This window comes from Sapajus apella, unplaced genomic scaffold (assembly GCF_009761245.1).
Source record: "Sapajus apella isolate SASKATOON/1434 unplaced genomic scaffold, GSC_monkey_1.0 scaffold13, whole genome shotgun sequence".
Lineage (NCBI taxonomy): Eukaryota > Metazoa > Chordata > Mammalia > Primates > Cebidae > Sapajus > Sapajus apella.
Window position 1 is genome coordinate 23,117,713 of NW_022436953.1, and position 12,097 is coordinate 23,129,809.

A 12,097-nucleotide genomic window follows, 5' to 3' on the forward strand; every position below is an offset into this window, starting at 1 on the left:
AATTAAAAAGTGTAAAAGAGTACATACTATATATGCTACCTTTTATAGAAGAAAAAGGTAAAAATAAAATATATATATATCTACTTATTTTTTACAAAAAAGAAATCCAGGAAGGATAAACCAGAAACTATGGTTCCCTAAGGAGGCTGGGTGGGAACAGACAGCAGGAATGGGGATAGCTGAGAATGACATCTCTGAGTATCACTTTGTAGTTTGAATTTGGCAACAATTTTAATGTTTCCTTTATTAAAAACAAAAAACCAGTAAGGATGGAGAAAAAACTGAAGTGAAACATAATCAGATATAAATGAATCTATGTAAAATAATGAAATTACACTGAATGGGAAGAAGTTACTTGAGTAACTGGAAGACAGCTCTGGCTACACAGCTGCATTCTAAAATAAAACTGAACTGGAAACGTGCATTGAACACTAATTACTAGGTTTATGTTCTATAGTGGTATGGCTTACCAATTCTGAAATTCCCTCTGTATATGGTAGAAATGGGCAAATGACAGATTGTGAATAATGGGAATCAAATCTGTTAGAAAAGGAAGTCATAAATATAGACAGGAGAACAACTAGAACACATGACACCTGTTGTGCTGAACTGGAATCAGAAATACGGTTTTTCATAGACTTTAGAAACATACAAAACATATGTATGTGTGAGTACATATGTGTGCATTTAAATGTGTATGCATATATATGTATACATATGTTGCATGTATCCTAGCTCTGTCTGCTGTAAGGGCCTAGATGCAAAGCTAACCCAGTACCAATAAGCACATCTAGAGCTCAGATCTTCAAAGTATATGATGAAGCTGCAACAGCTTAATAGGCCAGTGCTTGCCTACAGTCCCAGCCAATAAGGAAGCTGAGGCAGGATAATCTCTTGAACCCAGGAGGCAGAGGTTGCAGTGAGCCGAGATTGCGCCACTGCACTCCAGCCTGGGTGACGGAGCAAGACTCCGTCTCAGAAACAAACAAATAAAGAAAAATGATAAGATCATCTCACAAAAAGGACCCAGCACCTGCTTAAAGTGGCTACCGCTAGCCAAATCTAAAAAAATTTGGGTCTCAAAATAATGACATTAACATTGAATAAAATCAGAATTAGTCCATACTAAATATAAGTAAACAAATAACTTGAATAACAAAATGGAAGAGACATCTCTTTTATAGTAGAATGCTAATAAATAAAAGTAGAAGGAAGGAATGGGTTAGATAATTGCCAACAAAGTAATAATTGATTCAAGCAAGAATGATCAATGGATGCTAAAATAAATTGGTGAAAGTTTAATGAGAAACTGGATTATTCATGTCCCAAAGTATCTTCCTCCAAGTTACTTGTCAATTACAGAGACAAATGTAACTTTATAGAAGAGAGACATCTTGAAGACACCACCTTAACCAACTAATGAAAATTAACCTCACGAGTAATGGGACAAACTAACATCAAATGCCTCCTGCTGTAACTACTGAGGATACATCACTTCTGCAGTATTCCTGCCAAAAATGCATAACATTGAGTCTAACCCAAGTAACTCGTAACTGGCTTACACTCTTTGAAAGCATCAAGGCTGTCTGCTCTCTACCATGTGAGAAGACAGCCATCGGCAAACCAGGAAGTGGGCCATCACTAGACACCAGGTCCGCTGGTAACCTTGATTCTGGACCTCCCAACCTCCAGACTACTGCAAGACATACATTTCTGTTGTTTAAGGGAAAAAAAAAGTAGCAAGGCCATTAAAAAAAAAAAAAAAAAAAAAAAGAAAAGAAAAGAAAAACAAAATGCACAAAGTCTGAGGACTGTTTCAGATTGAACTCCAGTTACTTAGGTTCATGTTTTATAGTAGTATAAGTTAACGATTCTGAAATTTCCTTATGTTGTAAAAATGTGCAAATGATAAATTGTGAAAACTGGTAATCAAGTTTAAGAGAGTTACACTAATATAGAAAGGAGAACAAGTAGAACGACACCTGTGATGTTGAACTGGAATCAGAAATACAATATGAACTCAGTAGAAATAGAGAATGAGCCATCTTCTGAACCCTGGAATGGGGGGGGGTGTGGAAGGGAGAAGTGTGAGAAAGAACATGATTTAAGACAATTAGTGAAATTAAGTATGGATTGTGGATTAGCATATTGTGTATTTGTGGCAAATTTCCTAGTTTTGATACCTGTACTCTGATTAAATATGAGAAAAGTGCTCTTAGGAAATGTTAACAAGTAATTAGGGGTAAAAGGGTTTGATTTCTGCAACATACTTTCAAGTGTTTCTGAAAAAAGTGTGCACAGAGAGCACAAATGAATGACAAAGCACATGGGGCATAAGTGTTTACATCTGGGAAAAAGGGAAAAGGGAGTTCTTTATAACAATCCTGTAAATTTTCTAAAAGCTCAAAATTATATCAAAATAAAGGAGACCAAAAAAAGAGCACACAGACTCACCTTTCATCATTATTCAGTATACTCAGCACAGGATCCACAGACAGTATGCCATATAGCTCAAGAATGTCATTTACTTTGAAACAATCCCAATCTTCATAAACCTAACAAAAGACCACATGGAATCATACTGTTAGAAGAGACACAAAGCCTAGGATATTAATCTTGAAATACTAATATCTTAGAATTTTCGATCAGGAAATGGACCTTAAAGTAAGTCCTTTATTTTATAAATTGAGACCAAGAGTCATTCTGCTACTTAGCAAATTAAGTTAAAAACTAAAGCACAGGATGCCTAACTTCCAGACTAATGTCTGTTTTCAATATACCACACTACTTCCCAAAAAAAGCTTTTCCTAAAATTAAAAAAAAAAAAAAAAAAAGGTTTTTCCAAAGGCTAACAGTTAAAACCAGAAATGTGCACTATCTCAAAACCTATTAACCACACCAAGAAAAGGAAAAAACAAAAGCAAGACGACTAACTTTGTGTTTATTCATAAACTATGCAACATTAGACGGATTAACACAAAACTTGGAATGACCACAAGATTTCTCACAATTAAAAAAAAAAAAAAACTTTCCAAATTGACTATCATAATGGATTTCAGCAGTAGTCAAGGCCACTTACTGATGAGACCTGGTAGAAGCATAGCAGGGGGAAGGGTGGTAATTCTAGCCTCTGTGCCATATGACTGAAGTGCCATTTTAGTTAAAACCACTGAGAATCCGGGTGTGGTGGCTCACGCCTGAAGCCCCAGCACTTTGGGAGGCTGAGTCAGGCAGATCATTTGAAGTCAGGAGTTCAAGATTAGCCTGGCCAACATACTGAAACCCCATCTCTATGAAAAATACAAAAAACTAGCTGGGTGCGGTGGTGCATGCCTGTAACCCCAGCTACTCAGGAGGCTGAAGCATGAAAACTGCCTGAACCCAGGAGGAGGAGTTGTAGTCAGCTGCAGTCAGCTGAGATCATGCCACTGCACACCAGACTGGACAACAGAGACTGTCTCAAAAACAAAACAAAACAAAACAAAAAAAACCCTAAAAACAACAACAAAAAAATGCACAAAGGATGGAAATCCTTAATCATTTTTGAATCTTCTAATACTTGCTCATTTATCAGGATCAAAACACTGCAATAAGTAAGACGGAAGAAAAAACTATTAACAGTTTTCTTCCTTCTGTTTTATTTTAAATACAAGTGAGAAATAGGTTTTGCTGAGAGAAGGAAGAAGACAAAAATGAAGACAATACTATGTTAGAAATGATACAAGATGGGAACAGACATAATTTAAAAGGTGTTCTGCTTCTGCATTTGAAATATTCTTTGATTATTTTAACTTGTGAATAGGTTAGCTTACATGCAAAAAGGAATGTGCAGGTGTGATTAAGGACTTTGAAATGGGGGGATTATCCTCAATTAACTGGGTGGGTCCCATGTAATCACACAGATTCTTAAAATTGGGAAACGTTTCCTGGTTGTGGTCAGATAAGATGTCTGCAAGAAAAAAATGGCCAGACAAATGCAATGTTGCTGGCTATGAATATGGAAGAGGGTGCCACAAGCCAAGGAAATTGTCCCTTAGTGGCTCCAAAAAAAGGAATATAGCCCTGTTGGCACCTTAAGTTTACCCCAGTGAGACCATGTCGGATTTCTGACCTACAGCCTGTAAGATGATAAATTTTTGCTGCTTTAGGCTATTAAATTTGCAGTGATTTGCTGTAACTAGCCCAGGACAAGAAAGCTAATGAAAATGCTCAGATACTAAGCTAGTTTCTGAGACATATAACATGTCAATGTCAGATCTACAAAAGGTTTTATTACCTTCACAAGGCATGCAGGGCCCTTTTCTCCCGGCAATGGAAAATTCAAATCAAAAGGAGAAGAGAAGTTCAGAGAGTTGATCTGTTGCCCAGCAGAAGCTTCGGTTTCTAAACGTTTTGGCTCTCCACACCATTGAAGACCACCAACACTCCCTAAATTTAAAGGATAGTATTGCACTTAGTCTTTTCTAAGGCCTTCTGGAGAAAAGGACCATTCCATAAGCGCCTTACAAGTTTGATATACATGATGCTTCTGAGCTTGCAAAGTTCAAGTTGTTACAATTTTTAAGGAAAACAGCACATACTAACAAAGTCTTTTGTTTGATCAATAAGAGAACAAAGATAAATGTGAAGATCTAAAAATTTTACTTTTTTCCCTTACTCTAAGATGTCAACAAATTCCTCCCATCAAATCTCATGTATAATCACTTTCAAAAGTTGATTTGCAATCTGGTAACTTTGACATCTTTGATTTAAGAAATACATGATCTACCCACAGCAAAACTCCTTGGAAGAATGTACTTTTTCTACTAATTAAGCAGAATAAAACCATACAGCAATCAATTAATTTATCAAATGCTTATTAATATCCAGTACACACCAGGAATCAAACTAGTTGTTGGGGATATACAGGTCATTAAAAGAATAACTCCAGCCAGGCGTGGTGTCTCACACCTGTAATCCTAGCACTTTGGGAGGCCGATGTGGGTGGATCACCTGAGGTCAGGAGTTCAAGACCAGCCTGGCCATCATGGTGAAACCCCATCTTAAATAAATGAGTAACTCCAACTCCTGAAGTAGTTACACTTTAGGGCTGTAACAAGGTAATCGTATTATGCCATATCATGAAATACTACTCAGCAATAAAAGGGACAAACTACCGACACATGCAATAACTGGGACAGATCTTAAGGGAACTGTGCTGAAGAAAAGCCAATCCCCGATATTTACATAATATACAATTTCATTTCTATAACATTCTGTTTTTTTTTTAGATGGAGTCTTGCTCTGTCATCCACTTTGGAGAGCAATGGCGTGATCTCAGTTCACTGCAACCTCTGCCTCCCGGGTTCAAGTGATTCTCCTGCCTCAAGTGACTCTCCTGAGTAGCAGGGATTACAGGTGCCCGCCACCACACCAGCTAATTTTTGTATTTTTAGTAGAGACGGGTTTCACCATGTTGTTCAGGCTGGTCTCAAACTCCTGACCTCGTGATCCACCCACGTAGGCCTCCCAAAGTCCTGGCATGAGCCACTGCGCCCAGCCATGTAACATTCTTGTAATGACAAAATTAAAAGAGATGGAGAAGAGACCAGTGGTTGCCAGAGGCTAGAGACTTGGGGGGAGGGAAGAGGCAGGAGAGTAGTAGTTATGAGCATAGAAGGGCAACATGAGAGATCTAGGTAATAAAATACTCCTGATCTTAACTGTGGTGGTCATATGAATCTACACATGAGAAAACTGCAAAGAATGAAATAGTCACAAATAAGTACATGTAAAAATAAGATTATATTGGCCAGGCGAGGTGGTTCACGCCTGTAATCCCAGCACTTTGGGAGGTCAAGGTGAGCGGATCACAAGCTCAGGAGAACAAGAACATCTTGGCCAACATGGTGAAACGCCATCTCTAATAAAAATTAAAAATTAGCCAGGCATGGTGGCACACGCTTGTAGTCCCAGCTATTCTGGAAGCTGAGGTAGGAGAATTGCTTGAACCTAGGAGGCGGGGGTTGCAGTGAGCTGAAATCACACCACTGCACTCCAGCCTAGGTGACAAGAGTGAAACTCCGTGTCAGGAAAAAAAAAAAAAAAAAAAAGTGATTGTATCAATGTCCATTTCCTGGTTATGATATTCTACTACAATTATGTAAGATGTTATCATGCGGAAGGAGGCAAAAGGTATACAAGATCTTTCCGTATTATGCCCTTTTTTCTTTTTTTTCACATTGAGTCTTGTTCTGTCACCCAGACTGCAGTACAGTGGTGCAATCTCAGCTCACTGCAACTTTTGCCTCCCAGGTTCAAGCGATTCTCCTGCCTCAGCCTCCCTCCCAAGTAGCTGGAACTACAGGCGTGTTCCACTGTGTCCGGCTAATTTTTTGTATTTTTAGTAGAGACAGTGTTTCACCATGTTGGCCAGGCTTGTCTTGAACTCCTGACCTTGTGATCCGCATGCCTTGGCCTCCCAAAGTGCTGGGATTACAGGTGTGAGCCACCCCACCTGGCCCTATTTCTTTCTTTTTTTTGAGAGAGAGTCTTGCTCTGTTACCCAGACCAGAGTGTGGTGGCGTGATCATGGCTCACTCCAGCCTTTGCCTCCTGGGTTCAAGCAATTTTCCTGCCTCAGCCTCTCAAATAGCTGGGACTACAGGTGTGCACCACCACACTCAGGTAATATTTGTTTTTAATAGAGACAGGGTTTCACCATGTGGCCCGGTTGGTTTCGAACTCCGGACCTCAAATGATCTGCCTGCCTTGGCTTCCCAAAGTGCTGGATTATAGGTGTGAGGCACCATGCCCAGCCTCTCTGTATTATTTCTTATACGGAGTAAATAAAATTCATTAGTAAATCCTTGTTCACCACTGACTGTTAAATCTGCCTTCTCAATCCAATCCTGCAAATAGTAAATGAACAGACTGATTTGTTTTGCCTCCTTGTCCTTTAATTTTCCTTTTGATTAAAGGTGCTGAAGTGACTAGCACATAGAAGGAAAAATAAAGACAAACTTATATACCTGCCATAACAAAGAAATTCACTGCTTATAAAAGCTATGACTGGTTAGGCATGGTGGCTCACACATGTAATGTCAGTGCTTTGGGAGGCTGATATGAAAGGATCACTTGAGCGCAGGAGTTTGAGACCAGCGTGGGGAACATAATGAGATCTCATCTCTACACAAAATTTAAAAAGTTAGTTGAGTTTGGTAGCATGCGCCTATAGCCCTAGCTACCAGGCAGATTCAAATAAGAGATCACTTGAGCCCAGGAGGTCAAGGCTACAGTGAAGCATGATCATGCCACTATACTCCAGTCTGGGTGATAGAGCAAGATCCTATCTCTAAAAGAAAACCAAAAAACTGTGATTGAAATCAATAATGATACGTAGCAATTCTGAATTTCTCTCATGCTCTTGCTAAGTAGAAAGTTTAAACTTTTGGTTTCTTTGTCTCAACCAGAAGTAGGTACATTTTAAGCATGTTTTTTAAATACTTTGGGAGGCCGAGGTGGGCGGATATCTTGACCTCAGGAGTTTGAGACCAGCCTGGACAACATGGCAAAACCCTGTCTCTACAAAAAAACCCACAAAAATTAGTGAGGCATGGTACACCTGAGCATGGGAGGTAAAGGTTCCAGTGAGCCAAGACTGTGCCACTGCACTCCAGCATGGGTGACAGGAGTGAAACAAAAAATAAATAAATAATAAAATGAGAAAGCATGTTTTCAGATAAAAACAAGTCGTTTTTAGGGTAAAGCACCAGGCTTCCATATTATTTAAGAATTGGGGGAAAAAAAGAAATATGTAGAAAAGACCTTTCTATTTAGTCAGTTGAGACTCCAAAAACTGCTCTAATGTACATTAGAGCAGCCACTTGTCCCCAAGTGATGCCTAATTGCTCAGCTGTGAAGAACAGTCTAACCAAAGAGTACTGTAAAAACTCAACACTGTCTGTAACTCTTGACAGACTTGAAGTTTGCCACATCATCGCCAACTCCTAAATGTAGAGCTATATTACATAATAATTAACTCTGAAAATTAATCTACTGTAAGAGAGCAAAGTCTACGAGAAACCTGTTGACACACTACCTGCTTGTCTGGCACCTGCATGTTGGTCTTTCTGTTTATTGGGCTGTAGGTCCATATCGTCATCATCTTCATAACTCCTCTTGTGGCGACTAGGAGTGTAGGATGTTGAGGGACTGACTCGAGCTTGGTTTGCATTAACACAGGCGTTAAATGAAAAGTTAAGAAAAGACTACCATAAACTGAAGAATATCCTAAATGTTATGCTAATGATATGACTTATAAAAAATTACTAGTTTGGCAATTCAGTTAAAGTGAAAGTGCATTTTTAAAAGGAGACCAGACTTCCAGTTTTGGTCATGAGAGTAACAGGAACAACCTTATGCTCCTATCCTTGCTGTAAACAACAATGTAACTGGACAAAATACGTGAAACAACTGTTTTCAGTCACTGGATAACAGGGAGCATAGGCTGTGATCCTTGAATGAGGAGAAATACAGCAGGTAAACTTCAAATTCTCCCAGCTCTCTCCTGGAGATATTCTCCAAACTGTAACAAAGAGCAGTAGAGACTCTGCTCTTACTGGATGGAGAAGACAGAGCACATGGTTCAGGGCTACTGAAAGCAACTGGAATTTGCAGAGAAGGACTAGAAAGGAAGTAGTTACGGATAAAAGACCCAAAAGGTTCCATTTGGATCTCTGACAAAACACTAAGCTGTGGCTATACAAGTCAAGATTCCCTGAGGCCTAGCAGAGAACAGCTGCTAGCCGGCAGAGATTTTAAATGGAGACTCTGAAAGTAGTATAATACTAGAATGCACCCTGCTAGTCACCCCAGGCATTTAGGTGAGACCTAGAAATAGCACACCTCATGAATAAGGACAATCTACTGCACACTAAGGGCTGTGCTACACCCCCCCTAACAAATCCCAGGTGGGTGTGGTAGCTAACATCTGTAAACCCAACACTTTGAGAGGCTGAGGTGGGAGGATTGCTTAGCCCAGGAGGTTGAGAGTAGCCTAGGCAAAATAGTGAGATCCCGTCTCTGTTTTTTTTTGAGGCAGTCTCACTCTGTTACCTAGGCTAGAGTACAGTGGTGTGATCTCAGCTCACTGCAACCTGTCCTCTGGGTTCATGCGATCCTCCTGCCTCAAGCCACTGGAGTAGCTGGAACCAAAGGTATCTACCACCATGCCCGGCTAATTGTCATATTAGCCAGGCTGGTCTTGAACTCCCGGCCTCAAGTGAACCTCCTGCCTCTGCCTCCCAAAATGCTGGGATTATAGGCATGAGCCACTGTGCCCGGCCTATTTTTTTTATATGTAAAATATTAAAATAAAAAATTAAAATTCTATATCCAATGAAAATGTTTTTCAAAAAAAAAAGGGTGAGGCCAGGTGTAGCAGTTCACATCTGGAATCCTAGTGCTTTGGGAGGCCAAGGCAGGTGGATCGCTTGAGCTCAGGAGTTTGAGACCAGCCTAGGCAACAAAGGGAGAGACCTTTTCTCAAAATAAATAAATAAACAAAAATGAAGGCAAAATAAAAGACATTTTCAATTGAACAGAAACTGACAGAATTTGTCACCGAAAGATCTGTACTTCAAAAAATATCATCACTGGCCAGGTGCAGTGGCTCACACCTGTAATCCCAATACTTTGGGAGGCAGAGGCAGGTGGATCACAAGGTTTTTTGAGACCATCCTGGTCAACATGATGAAACCATGTCTCTACTAAAAACAGAAAAAAATTAGCTGGGCGTGATGGCATGTGCCTGTAGTCCCAGCTACTTGGGAGGCTGAGGCAGGAGAATCTCTTGAACCTGGGAGGCAGAGGCTGCAGTGAGCCAAGATTACGCCACTGCACTCTAGCCTGGCAACAGAGCGAGACTCCATCTCAAAAAAAAAAAAAAAAAATCGCTAAGGGAAATAGTGCCAAATATAAAAGATGAATTCTTCTTGTTTCTTAATTTATATAAAAAACAAATGACTGTTTAAAGCAAAAATAGTAATCATATATTGTGAGTTCTATAATCTAAGTATGAGTGAAATATATGACAAAAATAGCACAAAGAATGAGGATAACAAAAGCAGACTGTTGCCAGGGCCAAGAATCAAAGAAGAAATCACAGGGAAATTAGAAAATATTTTGAAGTGAATGATAGTAAAAACACAACAAATCAAAACTTGTGGGATGCAACTAAAGCAGTGGTTAGGGAGAAATTTATAGCTTTAGTAGCTAACATTAGAAAACAAGAAAAATTTGAAATCAATGACCTGAGCATCTACCTTAAAAAGCTAGAAAATGACCAATTAAAATCAAACCAAGAAAAGGGAAATAAAACAGAAGTGGATAAAACAGAAAACAGATAAAATTGAAGTGAAATATAAACTAACATTATTGGGAATGAAAGAGATGAATGCTAGATATCCCACAGACATTAAAAAGAAAACACAGGCCGGGCGCGGTGGCTCACGCCTGTAATCCCAGCACTTTGGGAGGCCGAGGCAGGTGGATCACGAGGTCAAGAGATCGAGACCATCCTGGTCAGCATGGTGAAACCCCGTCTCTACTAAAAATACAAAAATTCAGCTGGGCATGGTGGCGCGTGCCTGTAATCCCAGCTACTCAGGAGGCTGAGGCAGGAGAATTGCCTGAACCCAGGAGGCGGAGGTTGCGGTGAGCCGAGATCGCGCCATTGCACTCCAGCCTGGGTAACAAGAGCGAAATTCTGTCTCAAAAAAAAAAACAAAAAAAAAAAACAAGGAAATACTCTGACAAGCTTTGTCAATAAATTCAACAACTAGGTTTAAATGACTTCAAAAAAGTCCTTGAAAGATGCAATTTATCATAACTGCCTCAACATATCTGTTAAACTGAATTAGTAGTTCAAAATATTCTCACAAAGAAAATGCCCAACTTAAAACTGCAAACAACCTAAATGCTTATCAACTGAAGACTGTATAAACAAATCATACTTAGAAAAAAAATAGAAATGAAGAACTACTGATATGCACATGAATGACTTTCATTATGTTAAACACAAGATGTCAGACCCAAAGACTACATACTATATGATTCCATTTAGATGCCACTGAAGAACAGGCAAAACCAAGCAATAGTGAAATAATTGAGGACTGTGCTTACACTTTCTGGAAAAAGGCAGAAGGGAATTTTTAGGCATAAGTTCTTTACTTTGGGGTATAAATTATATGGGTAGATGCATTTATTCAAATCACTGTGCATTACCTTAAAATCTGTGCATTTCAGTGTAGGTGAGCCATGCCTTAAAAAACTATTACCGTAAATAAAAAGGAGATGTTTCTACAATCCCCTCTCGAAACGGCCAACATGTTTTCCCTTAAGAAAATTAGAATGTAATTTGAAACTATGTTTTTACTTTAATCATTATGATATTTTTTCTGTGCCTTAGGTGGACTGTGGTGGCTCACACCTATAATCCCTGCATTTTGGGAGGCTGAGGTCAGAGGATCACTTGAGCCCAGGAGTTCAAGGCCAGCTTGGGCTACAAAGTGAACCCTGTTTCTACAAGAAACCAAAAAATTAGCCAGGGATAGTGGCACATGCTTGTGGTCCCAACTACTACAAAGGCTGAGGCAGGAGGATTGCTTGAACCCAGGGGGTTGAAGCAGCAGTGAGCCATGTTTGTGACACTGCACTCCGGCCTGGTGACAGTGCACCCCTATCTCAAAAAAAAGAAAAGAAAAAAAAATTTACTGCAATCTTTTTAATAGTATTTCTAATATTATAGGAATGTACTATATAATTTCACCATTCCTCAGTGATGAATACTTAGCTTGTTTTATGGGTTTTCTCAATTAGAACAAATAAAACACATTTTATTAAAATAAAGCCAAGCTTTGCAAAGGAAGAATAATTAAAGACTAAGTTTTTAGAAACCATCAACACAATAAGAAAGTTCAGATAAAGGATATTTCTTTTACCCATGAAGATTCCCCAGGCACCGGAACACAATAGAAAGTCTGTCTTTCCAAAGTGGTATTTCGTGGAGAGTTTAAATCAAGTTCTTGTTGAGGCTATGATACACATAAAAAGTATT

The 12,097-nt window shown here is 39.2% G+C and overlaps 1 protein-coding gene across 1 annotated transcript in view; it reads right to left on the reverse strand.

Moving 5' to 3' along the window:
- Positions 1-12,097, reverse strand: part of MCMBP (minichromosome maintenance complex binding protein) — a 46,183-nt gene that overhangs the window by 15,227 nt on the left and 18,859 nt on the right. Inside the window, exons 5-8 of the mRNA XM_032281822.1 lie at positions 11,973-12,074; positions 8,081-8,225; positions 4,277-4,428; positions 2,455-2,555 (exon numbers count right to left, since the gene is read on the reverse strand). Of these exons, the coding sequence (XP_032137713.1) occupies positions 2,455-2,555; positions 4,277-4,428; positions 8,081-8,225; positions 11,973-12,074 (500 nt within the window). The remainder of the gene's footprint in view (positions 1-2,454; positions 2,556-4,276; positions 4,429-8,080; positions 8,226-11,972; positions 12,075-12,097) is intronic.